The sequence below is a fragment of the Perna viridis genome, chromosome 9 (genome assembly GCF_037379345.1).
Source record: "Perna viridis isolate PV_CMFRI_1.1 ecotype Kerala chromosome 9, ASM3737934v1, whole genome shotgun sequence".
In the NCBI taxonomy this organism is placed as follows: Eukaryota; Metazoa; Mollusca; class Bivalvia; order Mytilida; family Mytilidae; genus Perna; species Perna viridis.
In genome coordinates, this window is record NC_142453.1 from 14,504,260 (window position 1) to 14,524,208 (window position 19,949).

Here is a 19,949-nt window from a genome sequence, read left to right on the forward strand (position 1 = left end):
TAAGCAAACATGGAAAAAATGTTGTTAAACCCTGCTGTTTGTTGTAATTGTAATTCTGTAGTTCTATATTGAAATCCAAACTTGCTTTCATTAGGTTATATCAAAGACAATTCTTTAACACACCATTAGTGGAACTCAACTTTTCCAATGACTCAAAAAATCAAGCCAATTGACATTCATTTGGGATCACCCCCTTATTTTTTTCTGGATCCGCCACTGTTTTTATTCTTTTGTGTTGTATGATTTTTCCTTTGTCTTTTGGTGTTTTCAGTGTTATTTTATTCAGGGATTTCTCCTCACTTTTACCTTTAGTGTTTTCCAATCAAATTAAAAGCATATCTAACATCGCTCCCAGTTTTCTGCGAGTGATATAACAGATATCTGGGAGCGATGCAAGATCGGCTTTTGATTACATTAGGTGTTTCCCAGCATTGTTTTGTCCAGTGATTTCCTCTCAGTTTTACATATGGCATTTTTCTAGCATTGTTTTATCCACGGATTTCTCCTCCCTTTTACCTATGGTGTTTTCCAGCATTGTTTTATCCAAGGATTTCCCCCCAGTTTTACCTATGATGTTTTCCAGCATTGTTTTATCCAGGGATTGCCCCTCAGTTGTCCCTACTGGTTTGCAAGTATTGTTTTGTCCAAGGATTTCGCCTCATTTGTACCTATGGTGTTTCCCAGCATTGTTTTATCCGAGGATTTCAATTGGTTGTGCCTATGGTGTTCCCGGTATTGTCTTATCCAGCGATTTTTATTGGTTGTGCCTATGGTGTTTTCCAGCATTGTTTTATCCATGGATTTCTATTGGTTGTGTCTATAGTTATCCTCGTATTGTTTTATCAAGGGATTTCTATTGGTTGTGCCTATGGTATTCCCAGCATTGTGTTATCCACAGATTTCTATTGGTAGGGCCTGTGGTGTTTCCTAGCATTGTTTTATCCAGGGATTTCTTTTTGTTGTGCCTTTACTGTTTCCCAGCATTGTTTTATCCAGGGATTTGGTTGTACATTTAGTGTTTCTCAGCATTGTTTTATCCAGTGAATTTGGTTGTACCTTTACTGTTTCCCAGCATGGTTTTATCCAGGGATTTCTATTGGTTGTACTTTTACTGTTTCCCAGCATTGTTTTATCCAGGGATTTCTATTGGTTGTACCTTTACTGTTTCTCAGCATGGTTTTATCCAGGGATTTCTATTGGTTGTACCTTTACTGTTTCCCAGCATTGTTTTATCCAGGGATTTTGGTTGTACATTTAGTGTTTCTCAGCATTGTTTTATCCAGGGAATTTTTCTGTACCTTTAGTGTTTCTCAGCATTGTTTTATCTGTACTTCTTCTCTTTACAACTGTTAGTGAAAACTTAGGGATATTACATTAAAGTCATGAAGTTTATCTTTTACTGATGATTCTTTCCTTGAAGTTTATGGTTTGTTATTTGTGATGTCTTTGTAATTTCTTTCCATAATTATCTTTCTTTACATCAATTAAAACAGGAAAAAAATTAGTAAATATGTTTAATGCACAATATGACTTAACAAGAGAAAAAAGTAACAGAAAAAAAAAATCTAAAAGACTGAATTTAAACCAGCCATATGTCCTTTCACCAATACATCACTCAAGCTTTCCATATTTGATTAATTTAACAAAATCTGTACAAAGAAGTTTTTAATGTCATAATGAACAGAGTTTTGAATCATACAAAACTTACTTTAAAAATAAAACACATTATAAACAGATCAAATGAAATTTAGGGAAGCTATTGCCTTGTAAGAAGTATCATTAACTGTTGGATACAAACTTTCCTGGTTTTCTTTGCTTCTGTGAACCTCGAAAACGAAAGCAAATTTTACATTTATTTGTACGGTGGGTTAGTTAGATCTATGAATTCAAGAATTTGAAAACTTAAATTTCTTCCTCAGTATAAAATTAACAAAGAATATGACAGGAAACTTCAATATGGCAGCACTTTCTAAAAATTTACACCGACACATAAAATCCACAATACACATATAGAAAAATTTACTAAAAAACATATCCAAATGACAGACTAACAATAAATATAAAGAATAAGTAGAAAATACAAAATATATTACAGTAGCAGTATCTTAAATAAAACATTGACTTTTATAACTGTAATAGAAGTGTAACAAATTGTGCAAAAGAGAAGGTGATTTGCAGTAGAAACATAAATATTTATGGCAAACAAGATATACATCTCATATTTTCAAAACTGCATAAATGATAACTGCAAGTATTTAAAAAACAAAATTAAACATGAAAAATCAAAAAGTTCATAGTAATTCATCTTTTAAAGAGAGTACTTAACAAAAAAAAACCAAACCAAACCATTTTCGTTTTTTCAAATTCAATCAGATGACGCTTTTATGATTGTGTTTTTGTATATTTTGTGGATACTAATTTTTGCCATTAATTGTCTAAAAATTAAACATGTTGATAAAGTTATTGTTAAAAATTTATATTGCTTAATGTAAGCATATAAAATTATCTTTCTGTTATATTTAACCATTTATAGCAAGCACTGAAAGTTGGTATAGCCAATACCAATTTTTGAAAAAAAAAAAAAAAAAAAAAAAACGTGATTCCTATACAACTGTGCTACAATATGAAAAAGATACAGAATGATGGCACAACAGCTAATATCAAAATATTTAAAATTAATTTGGCCATCTGAAAAATAAAAACAAAAAATGACCCGAAATTTGAAAACAAAACAGTAGAGAACTTCACAAGGACATTTAAAATTCATTACTAGTCCTTTTTAGGCCTTAATTCTCTACAATGACAAGTACATATGTTAAATCTCAGTAATGCCAACATACACCCGTCTATTATGTGTACAATTACTGCACATGTATTGGCTATTACAAAATGTTCTGTCTATTTTGCTTTTCACAGAAATCATGTTTATTATAGTGCTTTGATATAGTGCTAAGTTTCTACATGTATTAAACAGACAATGAAACCTTGTTAGGGTCAACCGCAGTGTTCCCTCTTTATAATCAATGCTTTGCTAGTTCCCTAATCAAATTCATCATAACTAATATCCATTGTATCGTAGAGGTGGAAAGGAGTCAAATCTTGCTGGCTCTTCATAGTTTGGCGGGTTGTATAGTCCCCATTTTGGTGGAGGAACTTCCATGGGAAATGGGCGTGGATAAGAGAAGGATCCCATGTAAGCTTTATTGTGAGGCATTGCTTTTATAACTTCACTATGCATCACCTCATTGTTGAAAGGTTGGAAGTCATCGTGAACTCTACTGGTAGGTTTAGATGGCCTTTCATAGTGCCAGTTTATATTTTTGTAGTCCACTGAAAATGAAATAAACCAAGTGTCAAGTTTTAAAGTAAACATAATTCAGAAGAAAAAAATACATTTTTTCAAAACTTCTTAATAAAACTCCTAGATGCCATGATAAATTTTGATTCTGGTTGAGAACAATCAAAAAGTAAAATTGTATTTTAAAGTTCAAGAAAGTATTGTATATATCTATAAGAAAACCATGTAATTATAGATCAGTCATTGATACTTCACAACTGCTGGCTTTTAAACACCATGTCGATGATAACTGATTCATATATTTCATGGGACATATTTTTTCCACTTTACACAAAGTTACTAATATTGAAGTAAAATATACCGGTAGATAACCATAATGTTCTGATCCTGTAGATGATCACTTCCATGCTCCCAGTTTTTAGTTGAGTCCTAGTTGCTCTTTTACTTTTGTTACTTTGTATATTATTTTGGTCATTTTATGTTCTTTGTTGTGTTTTTTTTTGTTTTCCATGTCTGGTCTTTGTCCCTGGATTACATTCTTTTGATTTCTGCTAGAATCTTGGTTCTCTTGATTACTCTTTCACCAACTTGATTGTTTTTTAGTCCAGTAGGCATGTAGGGAATAATCAATCATCTACCAAACTCAGTGAGTAACTCTTATAGTAATTAATCTCATCTCTATACAAGTTAGTACAAGGCACTGCAAACAGCTTCATGGATTTTAAATGAAAACTGCTCATGCCTTGTGAATTCCTTCACATCTCTTTCAGTAGAATGATGCATAGTAAATCTATTATTAGGTCTGCCAAAGAGGTAAGGAATAGAATATTTCTGCCTCTCGATGAGTAAAACAATTAATTTTAAATTTTCATTTGCATTAACCTAATAATTTATGGACATATCACAAAGACTTTTTCACTTTACCACTTTACCTCTTCTGGTAGTATTAGTTTGCCTGTTGTGCCAGTCTGGGTGTCGAGAGGTTGCCCGTCTGGCATACCAATCAGGATGCTCTGCACTCCATTTTCTCCAACCAGCCTGAATTTAAAATGATTGCAACACTATTTTGTTTTGTTGTAAGGATCACCATCTAGGTGATAACCTCGCAATATAACATATTTAATAATGACAACAAGAAAAAATAAATCCTCATTTCTAGATAAATTATGTAAAGAATACTTATAAGAGAAAAACCACTTGTACAATATGGAGGAAGACCTGTACGGTAGAATGACAAGGGAAGCAATAAGACTGTTTTTATAACATTTTCATATCAAGCTGATATTCATAGGGCCAATTCACAGATTTACTGAAATTACAGTCATTTGTCTTGTAAAGAAATGTGTTGTTTAACTTTGGTAATAATAGGCCAATTTTAATAATGAATGAGATAATTCAGCAACATTGTAAGTCAATACCATATAAATATTTCTTTAAGCTCAGAACATTCAAACAAGAATATTCTTAAGTTCGTGCATATTGATATAACTTTGGTATGTAAAAGTAAAAGTAAAAGTCTAGAAACTTAACAATATACACTATCAGAAAAAATACTCTTGCAATATTGATTTATGATTATGATATCCATGCAGTGTCCCAACTGTGATTAACATGCAGTTTGTATTATATTTTAAAAGAATCATTGGCTTAACCAGTGGCACATGCCAAAATCTCATCATCATATTTGTTGCACTCATACTGTAACTATATGTTATGCATGGATTATCATTTGCTTATAGTGTTTATTAAGAAACACAAAGTTGAAAAAAGAAAAAATCCAAATAGACCCTTTCCTAGTAATTTTCTAAACAGGCTCCATATTGGTACCCACAAGGTAAAATTCAATTGAATATTTTGACTGGAAAATGTTGCATTTGCCTTACATCTATTATTCATCAATGTAGGAGTTGTGTATTGTTACTTACAATTAGTGAATTTTAATGTATTTTGAATTTTAATTCATTTAACTTTATGACAATCATGGGAAGCCATTATACCTCCAACTATGTAATGTAAATTGCATTGTTTACTCTACATACATGTACCTGCAAGAAGAAACTTTTTAGAAGTATAAAAACTTGAAAAAAAATGTTTATAGTAAAGAGATAAATTTATATAAATATTGGCAAAAAATGGTAACAGTATGGAGATAAATTGATATTTATATTGGCAAAAAGTGGTTACAGTAAGGAGATAAATTCATATAAATATCGACAAAAAATGACTACAGTAAGGAGATAAATATTGGCAAAAATGGTCACAGTAAGGAGATAAATTGATTTAAATATCGGCAAAAAGTACAGAAGCATCTATATTGAAAGACAATATCCAAATACTTGGCAAAAATGTGAAAACGGAAAGCAAGGGCAAATTACAAACATAATGTATAAGATGACAAAATGAAATACAGTTACATGAATAGAACTGAAGTTATGGAAAACAAGACAGCACACAAAAAACTGAATTTAACGGACGATCTCTTTTCTCATACGTTGTATAGAAACTGCATCAAACTGTGATGACAACCATAAAAATTCTGTACCGATGATAAAGATAGCCCAGTCTTAGAAGCTTATTTTGCAGTATTTTTGCACTAAAATGAAAGTTTGTATACCAACCAATTGGGTCAACTGTGGAGTGTATATCCCATTGATATTGACAGGCTGAAGACCTTGGTATACAGCCAGCAAGACTATGGTATAGCCAAAATAATCATGTTTGTCATAAAATTATGATTTCAAAAAAATTCTATAATCTATGTCAACATAAAGGTCTAGGTATGAAGCAAAAGAATGTATATCAGTTGTCTCTTCAATTTCCAGTACATCTGGGTAGACCAAAATTTGAATTTAGGATTATTCAGAGATAAATTTACATTTTCTACATGGTATATGTAACTGAAATTGAGTATGTTTTTATATACATAGAGGTAGAATGGGAGATTTCTGTCAGATAATTTATGATTACTGGTAAGATTAGGACCAGCCTTATCTGATAACTGGTCAATTTTAGTATTGGAGTATCCAAAATCGTCAACTGACAAATTCTGGATAATCATTGCTCAACAAAGCAGTGTGAAAAGACAATTCCAATTCATTAACAATTACAACTGAATATGGGTGGACAGTTGGTATTTTCTGTCATGAATAGTTTACCTGAGCATAATCTGGATGGCTGCTGTGATAAACCGACCATTCATTTAACTTTGGCTGCCTGAAAGAAGTGTAAGAAATAAATGCTCTACATGTAGTATCAACCTTAGTTCAATTGCTTCATAGTTTAGTGATTTCTGTCAATAATATTTCATCAGAAAAGAGAAATGCATACTTTTTTTTCCTGGAGGTACTTATATAAATGTATGGAGGAGTGTTATATCATAACAGTGATAATGATATAATTCTGACTTATTTAATCCATTTTATGAGTATTAGAATGCTCCGCTTGCTGAAATTTCTTTTGTATTTACAGGAGAGTACCATAAAATGTTTTATGTCAAGTCACATACTGTTGAAATGTTATCTGTTCAACTCACCTTTGTGTGATATTAGGTAATCTTATATGGCTAAAAATAGCAATATCTTAGCTCTCTTTGGTGAGAAAATTTGAGCAAATAATGCTGCAATAAATATATATATATGATTGGTCTATGGTGAACTTCAGATGTATTTACTTGCACTGTGAATGTACAGTGGCAATGCATTCCAGTCACACACTATTCTTGGGAAGAAATAGTCAAGATTATCATGATGCTTGCTTAGGCATTTTATAATTAGCCAATCAAGACCGCATATTTATTTTTATTAGGAAAGAATGACATTTTCCTTGAATCAATTTGTGGTGACAGGAGTTGATTTGAATGGTTATTTTGTTATTTTATTGATTGGTCAGGTATGGTTCAGTGTTATTTTTGCCAATGAAAATTGCAACAACCTGTCAGTCAACTTATAATTGGATCTGTTCTTCTGTCTCATCTCGGTATCTATTTTTATTCTTCCTTGTTTGTTACTGAAACCTGATCTGTTGCATCATTTATCTAACTTTTTTTTCTTTAATAAAAGGTAAAATTCCCCAAATGCATACCTGCCAAATTACACAATTTTGACCTCTTGTCCCACAAACACAAAATTTTAAGGTCAAATTTGAACCAAATCCTTATTCAATAAAAATAATCTACATATATTTCAGAAAACCCTAAATTCAAACCTAAAAATCCTGTCATTTTATCAGGTCCAAATTATGTAGAATCAGTCATGTGTAAACAATTATAAAATTACATGTTTGGTTATTCAAAAAGTCAGTTACATGTATCTCACTAAGAATTATCAATCTCTTTTTACATTTTCTGCATTTTCAACAATTCAGTGCATTCGCACAAAGTTGTATTTGCAAATAGTGGTGATTTTGGAAATTAGGAAACAACATTATCTTGATTTTTTGTAAAATTTCCAGAAATGTAAACGAACAGTTACCCATGTTTACAAATTGTTCAACTATGTTATGGATGACCAATTCATGCTCTTTTTTTAGATGAATAACCCAAAATGACTTATATCTTCGCTATAATCCTAGACCACTTATATCTTAGCTATAACCCAAGACCACTTATATTTTCACTATAATCCAAGACCACTTATATCTTAGCTATAATCCAAGACCACTTATATCTCCATAATAATCCAAGACCACTTATATCTTTGCTATAATCCAAGACCACTTATATCTTCGCTATAATCCAAGACCACTTATATCTTTGCTATAATGTAAGACCACTTATATCTTAGCTATAACCCAAGACCACTTATATCTTCGCTATAATCCAAGACCACTTATATCTTCGCTATGATCCAAGACCACTTATATCTTAGCTATAATCCAAGACCACTTATATCTTCACAATATTCCAAGACCACTTATATCTTTGCTATAATCCAAGACCACTTATATCTTTGCTATAATGTAAGACCACTTATATCTTAGCTATAACCCAAGACCACTTATATCTTTGCTATAATCCAAGACCACTTATATCTTCGCTATGATCCAAGACCACTTATATCTTAGCTATAATCCAAGACCACTTATATCTTAGCTATAATCCAAGACCACTTATATCTTAGCTATAATCCAAGACCACTTATATCTTTGCTATAATGTAAGACCACTTATATCTTCACTATAATCCAAGACCACTTATATCTTTGCTATAATCCAAGACCACTTATATCTTCGCTATAATCCAAGACCACTTATATCTTAGCTATAACCCAAGACCTTTTATATCTTCACTATAATCCAAGACCACTTATATCTTAGTTATAATCCAAGACCACTTATATCTTTGCTATGATCCAAGACCACTTATATCTTAGCTATAACCCAAGACCTTTTATATCTTCACTATAATCCAAGACCACTTATATCTTAGCTATAATCCAAGACCACTTATATCTTTGCTATAATGTAAGACCACTTATATCTTCACTATAATCCAAGACCACTTATATCTTTGCTATAATCCAAGACCACTTATATCTTTGCTATGATCCAAGACCACTTATATCTTAGCTATAATCCAAGACCACTTATATCTTTGCTATGATCCAAGACCACTTATATCTTAGCTATAATCCAAGACCACTTATATCTTAGCTATAATGTAAGACCACTTATATCTTTGCTATAATGTAAGACCACTTATATCTTTGCTATAATCCAAGACCACTTATATCTTAGCTATAATTAATCCAAGACCACTCATATCTCAGATTTAACCTCTTTTAGTCATTAGAATAATTTAATACGAAAACACAATGTAGTTTTAAACAGTAGTAATATGTGAAATATGTTCATGTTTTTCAATTGCTTTTGAGAGTATTTAAACAACTGATTTTCAATTAGGTTTGGAGGCAACCACCACAAAATGGGAGTTTCTAAATTCTATGTATTATATCACATGCACAAATATTGTCATAAAACACTTAGTCAACTGAAAAAGGCTCTTTAATGCACGAGGGGTGTTAATACTTGAGGGGGGGTAGTCATCCATAGACCATATATTAGTACAGTAAAACCCATAATTATTACAAATATGCCCTGAAATTGTCTGTTCCGATGTCCTACCAAAAAACTCCATGGGGATTTTCAAAAGTTTTAAAACAGGTACGCAAATGAGGGATAGTACCCCACATATTTTTATCACACAGTTGGTATAAATTTACTTTGACATCAGGTGACATCAATGATGCTTAACCAATGCAACCTTACCGATGAAGCTTACGTACAGCCTCACATTTCATTACACAAATGTGAAATTGAAGACTTGGTTGGGGGCACTGTTGTCCGGAATATTTTCCATCACTTTTATACATTGAGTAATCTTTCATAAATAGAACAATTGGACTTACATGCAGTTAACTCGTTGAACCAATAAAATAACTAAAATACAAATCATGGTACGGTGATGATACAGCTGAATAAGCGCGGGCTATCTTTTTGAAAGAGAGTATTTTTAATATTGTAATATTTGTGCGTGTAATTGATTGATTGTTGGGGTTTAACGTCATGGCGAATATAAATTATAATACATCGCACGAGTTATTAAAATGTTTAAATTTTCATCTTTCTTTCGAAAGCATTTTTACAGCATTCGGTCTGTGAGTAAGAATTTGTTGTCTAAACTTATGTCACATACCACAATTTGGGCAGTTTTGCTGGATTGGACAGAAACTGCTGGGCTGCTGCCATCTCTCCGATGTTAGTCGCTTGTGTGTTTGTAAATAATAAGAATAAGTAATTGTTTATTCATTTTTATTCTATAATGGTTAAATATATATCGTGTAACATATCAATAGATGCTTGTTTTAAGAAAAAACATTTGCAAAACAATGGGACTTCGATATTTCGAGTGATATTTATGAACAATGTCATAAGCGATTTTAATTATCGCCTAGCAACATCTGTTAATAGCTTGGTTAGTTACGACTAGAGTCGCTTATATCGCAAACATTTTTGTTGCAAATATATTTTTTGTCTCATATACCAAGGCATAAGTGGGACATAAACCACACTTCATTGATAATGAAATTGCAATTTGGTTCATTCACTCCATCTTATTGGCCCATATTGCATAAATTTGTAAAGAAATAGCCTATTAGTAACGGACACCTGCTGTTTGTCAATGTTGTAAGCGACTGACTTTTTTTCGGATACACTACTTAGCACTATCGGTCTTCAAAAAATGGCTATGGCAGATACTCTTTTCTTTAATGGGAAGCAGGATAAATATCCTTATCACATCAATGTTCCACCTACAGTTCCTAAGTACCCAAGTTCCCAGGAAATGTTTAGGTAAGAATTAAGTATCTTCTAGCTAATGATAAAATTCAAGCAAAATTCAATGCTGAATCAAAGACTGATGTGGAACACTTGAAAACTATAAGCAAAGGAGTTAGCAAGCGCACTAATCCACAAGGAAAAATAACAATATTTGTGGGAAGTACCATCTCAATGCCATAAGTAACCCATCTTTAAAGTACCTACCGATATCAGTACCCGGGTATCAATCATAAGGTGTTGTGGACTTGATTTATAAAAATGTTTTCTCTTATTTTCGTTTCTAACTTGCTTTTTCTGTTTTTGTGTGTGTGTGTGTGTGTGTGTGTGTGTGTGTGTGTGTGTGTGTGTGTGTGTGTGTGTGTGTGTGTGTGTGTGTGTGTGTGTGTGTGAATATCAGGCCATACTGATAACCTGAGATTTCTGGTTCGGCCATTTTATCGATAATTAATCTTCAGACTTGGAATAAAAACGATTCTGTAAACCACATGACCTCTAGCATTGATATGGTAACTATGAAAGTTTCACCCATTTATTTCAGGATTTTTGTCAAAAGTCCCTTCAGTAAGTGGCTAAAATAGTACTAGCGGTCTAGAAAACGGTATACGCTTAGAAGCAATGTTAATTTCATATTTTATACACACATTGTATTAGCATGCATACATTTGTACCTTTACTGAGTGAGCTCAATTTTTCTGCATGTCTAGTAGCTCACAATCTTCAGCTTATTTTCGTGAAGCCATAAAACTCATTACTGCAATTACAATGATAAAAGTCACATTTTGCATATTGAATAAAATACATTTTTTATATACTGAATACGCTAAATGGATGTACTTCTATTTTTTAAGTAATGTGTATGAAAGAATGAAAATCTAAAGCGTTTCGATCTCTTCCCAGAAAGAGTAAATAAAAAAATACAATGACTCATTAATTAGGCCATGATTTCAAACCATAAATGCTTATATAAGCGATCGAACAATTCTAAATAAGCAATAGTATCTTGGACTGTAAGCGAAAAAAAATTAAATCAGTCTTATCTAGTTTGAAAAGTTAATACACATTATGATTCATATTTTAGATTTTTTTTTTCAGTTCTTAGGTCAAAATGATTACCACGCGTGTGTAGTTCTGTTAAAAAGGTATAACAATAAAAAATAATGTTTCTAGAAAATATACATTTGTACTTTGGAACATGAAATATGAAAAATCTCAAAGTGCAAGAAAAAAGTCTGCGTAACGGTAATAAATACGAATTCATCCTTTGACTTAAGAAGCACTAAGGGAACTAAGAGCCTGATTCCAGTCTGTCAGAAAGTAAACTTGTATTATCTAGTAAGGTTTTTACTAGTTTTATATCTTTTGCGAAAGCAAAATGTTTATCTTTTCAAGGTTCACATCTTAAAGTTTTGTTGAATCATGAAGAAAAATAAATCCTAGTTATTATTTTTTAAATATCAATATATTCAACTTCGTCCTTTTCTAAGTTTCGATTGACTTATATTATTTTCTAGGTATATGTTTGTTATTGATTGAACAATGACATTACCACCGCTTGTATAACATATATCCAGGAAAAAGTCACAGGAACCAGGATTCGAACGGTCAAAAATAGTCCAAGGATAACGACTAGACAAGGAAAATAGACACACACAACAATGAATATGAAATAACCAAGATAACTCGTACAAAGAAACAAACGTAAATGAGCAACCCGTACTCTACTAAAAAAAACTTGCAACATGGATCAGGTACATCGGTAAAGGTTAAGTGCACTCTGTTTTTCTAGAAACACCCGCTGAATTGCACATAAAATGTCACGTCTTGAGATCGTTTCTGACAATTCAGATGTTTATACCATAACAACCCACGAGTTCATGATGACGACTGTATTTTGTGTACTGATGACTTAATACTGTAGCAAAATAACTGTTTCAGAAGCCTATCACATTACAAAAAGTCCGTGTTGTTTTGGCTTGCTCTGGCATAATCTGGCATAATGAGTTGTGATATGAAAACTCGATGAGCAGGTGCTGAAGGTATGTTGCCACACATTTGAAAGGAAAGTTGACGATACGGAATTATGGGAAGTCACCGCATTTGGCCACGATTTTTCCCTTTTCATCGAACTCTAAGAGGAGTTCAAGATGTATGTATGGAACTGACTTCATTAGTGTCGGTGGTGTCCTTTTTTTAGGGGGATGCCCCAGAATCTTGAGAGTAAGCAAGGGAACCAAGATTCTAGTGGAAATCAAAAGAATGTAATCCAGGGACCAATAAAAGCTATGGAAAACAGAGACGTACAACAAAGGACATTGAATAACCAAAATAATACATACAAAGTAACAATAGTAAATGAGTAACTCGGACTCCACCAAAAACTGGAAGCATGGACCAGGTTCACCAGTAGGGTAAGCGTCCTTAGGTTTTCTGGAAACAACCACCGAGTTGCTCATAAAAAGTGAAGTCCAGGGTAAACGAAACAGCATAGGAAAACTATGACACATTGAAGAAATCGGTTTTCATGGTGCAGATGGATGCACCGTTACGATCCACGAGTTCATGATGACGACCATAAAACTTCTGTAGTGATGACATCAGTATATTAGTAACATAACCATGTCCCAGAAACCTAATTGTAAGTAGTCTAGCGCAATTCAAAAAGTCTGCGTAGTAACGACAACCTCTGGCATAACGTATTCGTTGTGATATGGAAAACTCCATATGCAGGTGATGACGGGATGTTGCCACAGATGAAAGGAAAGTTGACAATACGAAATTGAAAGTCATTGCGTTTGTCATATAGTTTGGTCATTAGTTTTCCTTTACCTTTTATCTCTATGTGTAGGTCAAGATATGAGGCTGACTTCACACTGTCTGTAGTATCCTTTATCTCAAGTTCTTCGGGGGTAGATGCGATATATAAAATCCCCGAAACTAGGATTGTTTAACGATAATACGTCATCTATATAACGGAAACGGGGATTAAAGGATCAAGATAAACGATTTTTCTTCTTTTGGATCAGATCAGCTATGAAGTCAGCCTCTTAAGTGTGAAGAACTAGGTCAGCAAGTAGAGGAGCACAATTTCTTCCCATCTGAATGCCGACATTTTGTGGAAAAAAACGCGTCCACCACACTGGACAAATATGTTGTCGATTTAAAAAATTCCAGCATTTTGAAAACTACTTCTTCTGCATATTTGGAAGATGATTTGGAATAGTTTTTTACAAAGTATAAGGAATCTATACCAAGAACTACATATTTGTATCTAGCTGCACCGTCTTTTTTGGAGTAACAGCGATGTATAACGTTTTTTGAGTCTGGATTTTAACTTAGTATGGATCACATCACTTTTTATACCCCCCTGTCATTAAATATATGCTTATGTGTAAGAATATGTTCTTTTAGAATACATTATTCGAAATATGCTATATTCAATTCTCTTGATTGTGGCCATTTTCTTGTCAGTTATTAATTGTCAAATACACTGTCAATCTTTGCACAGTTTGAACTTTTAGTTCTACTTTGACTGTATATGTTAACTGAAAAAAACGCAACGGCTTAAATAGAATAAATAAGCAGAAAATAAAGAACACGCGGCCTTTTTCGAACGTATTGGTAATAATGAGAGAAAAAAGTCGTGGTCATCGGAGTATAATGAAAAGAGGGAAGATTATTTCTACAATTAGCAGTACTTATCTCACAGTGGATTACCTTACAACACTTGCAGCAGCCCTCTGTTGTTTATGACGTTGCTAATAATCCCTTTTGTTTGCAAACGTCACTGTTGTCATGACTGTTCTATGGTGGTTCCATGGATCGTTTCTTGGTGCTGGATTGTAATTTTGGTAGATGGCGAATCGAACAGTATTGTTCAGGTTAAGTTTTTTTTATCTGATTCATTATGATTATATCAGGGAAAACTTTTAAGGTAAAGACTTATTTAACGTCGGTGAATACACTTGCATACATGTACAAGTCAACTATTTATAACCGACGGCGATATTCACGACCTCTTGCCGAATAAGAGTTTCGTGCATAGTCACCAGGCTAGTAAGAGAGCACTATGCCCTGGGACTGTAAACGCTTTGATGCTTTTCATCGTCCGCAAGGGCCCTAAATGATAGCTAAGGGCTTTAAGAAACCCCTCAGTCCGTCATGTGTTACGAATACCACCTATGAGTGCAAACCGGATCTAACAGTACTGAGTATATATATATATGTTGGCACGAAAACGACAGTTAAACCAAGTATAGGAAAAGGCAGCTGATGGTTAGCGTCACTCATATCGTGCAATTGATTGACTAACACTGTGTTACGAAAGCCTTTGGGTGATTTTAGTGGTTTATATTCAAAAAGACAAGACAATCATCTGCTACAAGCGACGATATCCTATAGCTTTATAACGCACGAAATGAAGAGTGTAACGGATATACGGAACGCGCTGTCTTTGTCAACTTTACTGTTATAGTGTTATTTTAAAGAAAATAAACTTCTTTATAGTGCTTATTATTATCTGCATTGATAGACAAAGCTATTGTCAATGTTACCTGTATTATTCCACTATTTACCCAAGGTGATAATTACATGATGTAGTTGCAAGTTTTACTACATATACATGTTTCCTGGAATATTTGTGAAAATAAAAGGTGAACTAGCACAATTTTTCATTCAGGCTGATACCAAATATCTAACAAAAGGCTATTTTTTGTTTTCTAAATTAAAATTTAAAAAAAAATAATACAAAGACATTAGAGTGTTTCCTTTTCTGCCCTGAAATAAAATATACCTTATAAATTGAAAAAGCCAGAATTGTTTAGAAAAGTTTTTCCTTTCATTATGCTGTTTTAATGAATACAACTAGCTCGACCCGAATACGTAGACATACCATAATCCACAACATTTTATCGTGGTCTAATGAGGTCTGTTTAGTGAAAACTATGGCAACATCGCCGAGATTTCCCCTAAACCAAAACCTAATACAACGGGCTGGTGACAAACGTGCAATAGCTAGTAGTATAGCTATGTACATGTATATAACACTGCATGCTCAAATATTAAACTGATTGTACTTAGAAGGATGTGACGTGACTTGCAAAACCGAATATTCCGTGTACTCTATTTAGTCGCGAGGTTGGTGTGGCATGCAGTATTAAGTATACGCATGAGGAAAACATTCTTCTGCAAGGAATGAAGTGACATCGTAGTGACTACAACTCGTATCAAAGCAGACCTCCCTGAGGTTTGCTGGCCTCAGTGAGGAGGGTTTTAATACAATCGGACTTTTACTATCATAGATGATAACATTTACTTTTCGAGAAGTCGAAAAGTATCTTGAAAGGGTTTTGGATGAAAAAGGAACATACATTATTAATAAAATGGCATTATTGAAAAAAAAATCATGTTGGCTTACCCTATTTACAATCGGGTATTTTTCCATGCTACATATATCTCGGTACAATATTCTAATGCCTTTGAATTTGTAAAGTATGTCCATCTGTTCACCCTGTCATAGATTTCCTTTCCTCTTTCGTCTACCCCAGATGTTAAATCTTATGGGCAACTCGGCGGGAGTTACTAGTAAACTCTTACCCTACTGGTGTACCTTGTCCATGCTCTTAGTTTTTAATTGGAAAGAGTAATAAAGGGAACCAAGATTCTAGCGGAAATCAGAAGAAACCATCCAGGGACAAACACTGAACAGGGAAAAAAAAAACACACACACACACACACACACACACACACACAAGGAAGAATATAGAATAACCAAAATAATACCAAGGAAATAAAAGTAAATATGCAACTCGGACGCCACTAAAAACTGGGAGCAAGAACCAGGTGCACCGATATGGTAAGCGTCCTCTGCTTTTCTTGAAACACCAGCCGAGTTGCTCATAAAAAATCAGGTCCGGGGTTAACGAAAGTGGAAAGGAGAACTACGACACGTTGAACAAATCGGTTCTCATGGTGGAGATGAATACATCGTAATGATCCACGAGTTCATGATGACAACCATATAGCTTCTGTAGTGTTGACTTCAATCTTGTAGCAACTTAACCTTGTTCTAGAAACCTAATTGTAAGAAGTCTAGCGCGGTTGCTCTTTTACATCAGTTTCTTCGTACGTATTACTTTGATTATATCATGTTCATCGTTGTGTGCGTCTATTTTCTCTGTCTATCTTTATCCTTGAAATATATTCATTTATCTTGGTTTCCTTGGTTACTATATCACTTGTAGATTGTTCCTCCAATTAAAAAAATGGTTGCCGTCATTTTTGCGGTTTGTTTGTTTCATTCTTTTCTTTTTTTGTTTCATTATAATCATTACCATATCGGTGCAATCAATTAAAAAAAAAATGGTTTCCGTCATTTTTGCGGCTTTTTTGTTTGTTTGTTTGTTTTTTCTTTACTTTTTTGTTTTGTTTTTGATTAGTTTGTTTAGCTCATTAATTTTTCATCTATGAGACAATGTTGATCTCACGCTCCTCGAGAAAAATGGTTTACTTGATACCGAAATTCAGGAAGGGTTTGGGCTAATACTGGTATGGCCAGTCTCAGTCCTGGTTGTATTATATATAACGTCATTTATTGTTGACAATGCATGAATCTAATGTATTTTCTTTTCTTTTTTTTGTATTGTAGGAGGGAGGTTCCAGAGAAATACACCAGAATAATTGGGCGAAAATCCACACAGGTATAACTTATAACTCCTGGTTTATTTTGATAATTTTGAAAATGCGCTATCGAAAAGAAGACTGTTATATGAATGGCTCGGGCCGCTGATATTGCTTCCGTTTTGATGCCAGGTAAATCAGGATACAGGGACAGCAACCAAAGAAAATAGACACGCACAACAAAAAAAAACTTGAAATAATTTAAATTGTTAGCACACAGGAATTAAAGTATTTTAGCAATCCAGAACCCATTTATTGACTTTGAGCATGGACCAGGTACACCGGTAGGATAGTGTCCTCTGCTTTTGTAGAAGCACCCATTGGTATAGGGTATGTGTCCTCTACTTTTCTAGAAACACCCACCGAGTTGCTCATAAAATGTTGCGTCCGGGGTAGACGAAAGAGGAAAGAAATACTACATTTGTTGTATGACACGGTGAACAAATCAGATCTCATGGTGTATATAAATACACCATAACAGTCAACGAGTTTATGGTAAGAAAAGTTGTAGCATGCACAATATGGCTGGAGCTGGTTGAACAAAAACTTCCGCATCTTTTGCTGCATGGAAACCTCTTTTTGCAGATTTTTTTTTGGTACTAGTTTTACTAGTATATCAGATCAAAATTATTTGTGAGTTATTTTTTGTACTTCTCTATCTTTGAGTTCCTTTTCGGAGCATATTGTGTAACTTGAAAATAGAAGAAAATAGCAATTTAAGTAAAACTGCTTGTTGTTCCTGTGCGACCACAGACTGATACTACACGATGGAAATCGGATCAATTGTCATGCTGGTAAAATTATTACAAATTGGTAGCAGGGGTAGAATTAAGAAGAATAACCCAACTTGCTATGCAAGTTTAATTAATTTTGCCGAATTTTCAGACCAGCGTGGAGTGAAGCTTAATTGTACTTAGAATATGTTGAACAGTCGGTATAGTTTCGCTTTTTACCCTTTGACCTTAAGGACGCCCTTCTATGGAAACATAAGTCACCTGATCACATTTCTGTTTCCCGATTGGCCAAATACTGTTAACTTAGTGGCGTTCGGAAAAACTGTATCGAAAATTTGAAATTGCGTTCGAAAAAAAATGTATCGAAATTTTGAAATTACGTGCAATGTGTTATTTTCTTAAAATAAATGTAGAAACTTAGGCGTAAAAAGAATAAAATTTTATTGCGTCGGCTATCTTTTTTGAAGATTGTACTTGTTTGCTTTAGCACTGGACAGATAAATGGTATGACAATGGATACCCCACACTCCGACGGGAGGAACTGCCCAAATTGGCTGACCGTAATGAGCCATGTAATCAACCTTGGCAGTATCAACTTGGGGTCTCTGCCGTACCCAAATGGTCCAAAGAAGGAAAAGACTGGCCTACATCATCTACATACTTAAAACAAGGGAGGCCACCAACAGAAACCACTAGAGCTCGTGGAATAAACCGCCTGTCTCTCCCAAAAGAAGAAAATCTCTATCCCTTCTCTAACTACATGACATCAACCTACCGTAAGCCTGTTTACTCCATTTTTGGACCACTTCAGAGGCGACCTGTTTATGGTGTCACACATCAACATAACCGCCATGGGTTCATGTCATTCGAAGATTATTATTAAGTAAACATTTTATATCTAAATATTTAAAGTACACATTTGATTTATAATTCTGTTTCCAAGAAACTTTAAGAATGTAGAATTTGTTCCATTTTAAAATGTGTATTCCTATGTGGCTGCAAGACACAACAATTTCTATTGAAATCGTCAATTGAGTGTCAAGTTAGTCTATGTTTTAATGTAATTGTCTTATTTCAGATGTTATTTTGTTTCCACATTGTTACTGTGTATTAATGGAAAAGTCGGACTTCTTAATTTTCTGTTAATTTTGTATTTTTTCTTGTTGTGATATAGTCACGATTAAAAATATGATATTTTTTACCTAGCTAGGAATGTCATTTCTTGCTATCAATGAAAATACGTAATTCCTAAAAGAGTGATCATACTCATATTTGACAATGAAAAAAAAAAATTTCCTCTTTCACTGCAGTTTTTGGAAAAGAACTGAGCCATTTTTATGGTCAAGTGATGTGTTGCAAAATTCGTCACTTCGGAACTTGTATTCAACATTTGTTTTGTTATTATTCAATCCTTTTTTATTATTATTTATTATTATTCAATATTTTCAGATTGCATATTAATAAAATAAAATTTGAATGATACTATAAAAACAATTCCTGCATTATAATAAAACAAATCTTGCATGTTAATGAAACAAATTACATATTAATTAAAGATTCCTGCATTTCAATAAGATTGTGGAATGATAATAAAAAAAGTTGCATATAAATGAAAAAAATGGATATTAATAAACATATCTTACATTTAAGTAAAAAGTGTTGCAGTAAAATAAAAAAAAAATATTGCAGGTTATTGAAAAAAAGATTAAAAGTGATGAATTTTGCAACACATTACTTACACTTTATAATTCTGGTCATATAGATAAGTATGGTCAATGTTGAAAAATGCTTCAAATGTCAGAAAATTTCGTTTGGAATGTTTAGAAAAAAACCCTTAATTTGTGAGGACGAATCAAGTAAAGGAATGGTTGCCTTTTCAGTAATTTTTTTTTATTAACTTTGACTTA

The 19,949-nt window shown here is 33.2% G+C and overlaps 2 protein-coding genes across 4 annotated transcripts; one reads left to right on the top strand and one right to left on the bottom strand.

The window, feature by feature from the left end:
- Positions 1-1,497: 1,497 nt before the first annotated feature.
- Positions 1,498-11,384, bottom strand: LOC148606890 (uncharacterized). Of its 2 annotated transcripts, none has more exons than XM_088544577.1 (5): positions 11,302-11,384; positions 9,990-10,059; positions 6,454-6,511; positions 4,231-4,336; positions 1,498-3,330 (listed from the first exon to the last, which is right to left on the bottom strand). In XM_088544577.1, the coding sequence occupies exons 2-5, from the start codon at positions 10,040-10,042 to the stop codon at positions 3,059-3,061; spliced, it is 489 nt and encodes a 162-aa protein (XP_088400703.1). In that variant the 5' UTR covers positions 10,043-10,059; positions 11,302-11,384; the 3' UTR covers positions 1,498-3,058. The 2 variants fall into 2 exon arrangements, with proteins under 2 accessions (XP_088400703.1, XP_088400705.1); XM_088544579.1 differs by having other exon boundaries at positions 11,294-11,312.
- On the top strand, positions 10,463-19,247 carry LOC148606891 (uncharacterized). Of its 2 annotated transcripts, none has more exons than XM_088544575.1 (3): positions 10,463-10,645; positions 17,277-17,328; positions 18,530-19,247. In XM_088544575.1, exons 1-3 carry the CDS (start codon positions 10,536-10,538, stop codon positions 18,923-18,925), a joined length of 558 nt encoding a protein of 185 aa, XP_088400701.1. In that variant the 5' UTR covers positions 10,463-10,535; the 3' UTR covers positions 18,926-19,247. The 2 variants fall into 2 exon arrangements, with proteins under 2 accessions (XP_088400701.1, XP_088400702.1); XM_088544576.1 differs by lacking the exon at positions 10,463-10,645 and adding an exon at positions 14,408-14,511.
- The last annotated feature ends 702 nt before the right edge of the window (positions 19,248-19,949 follow it).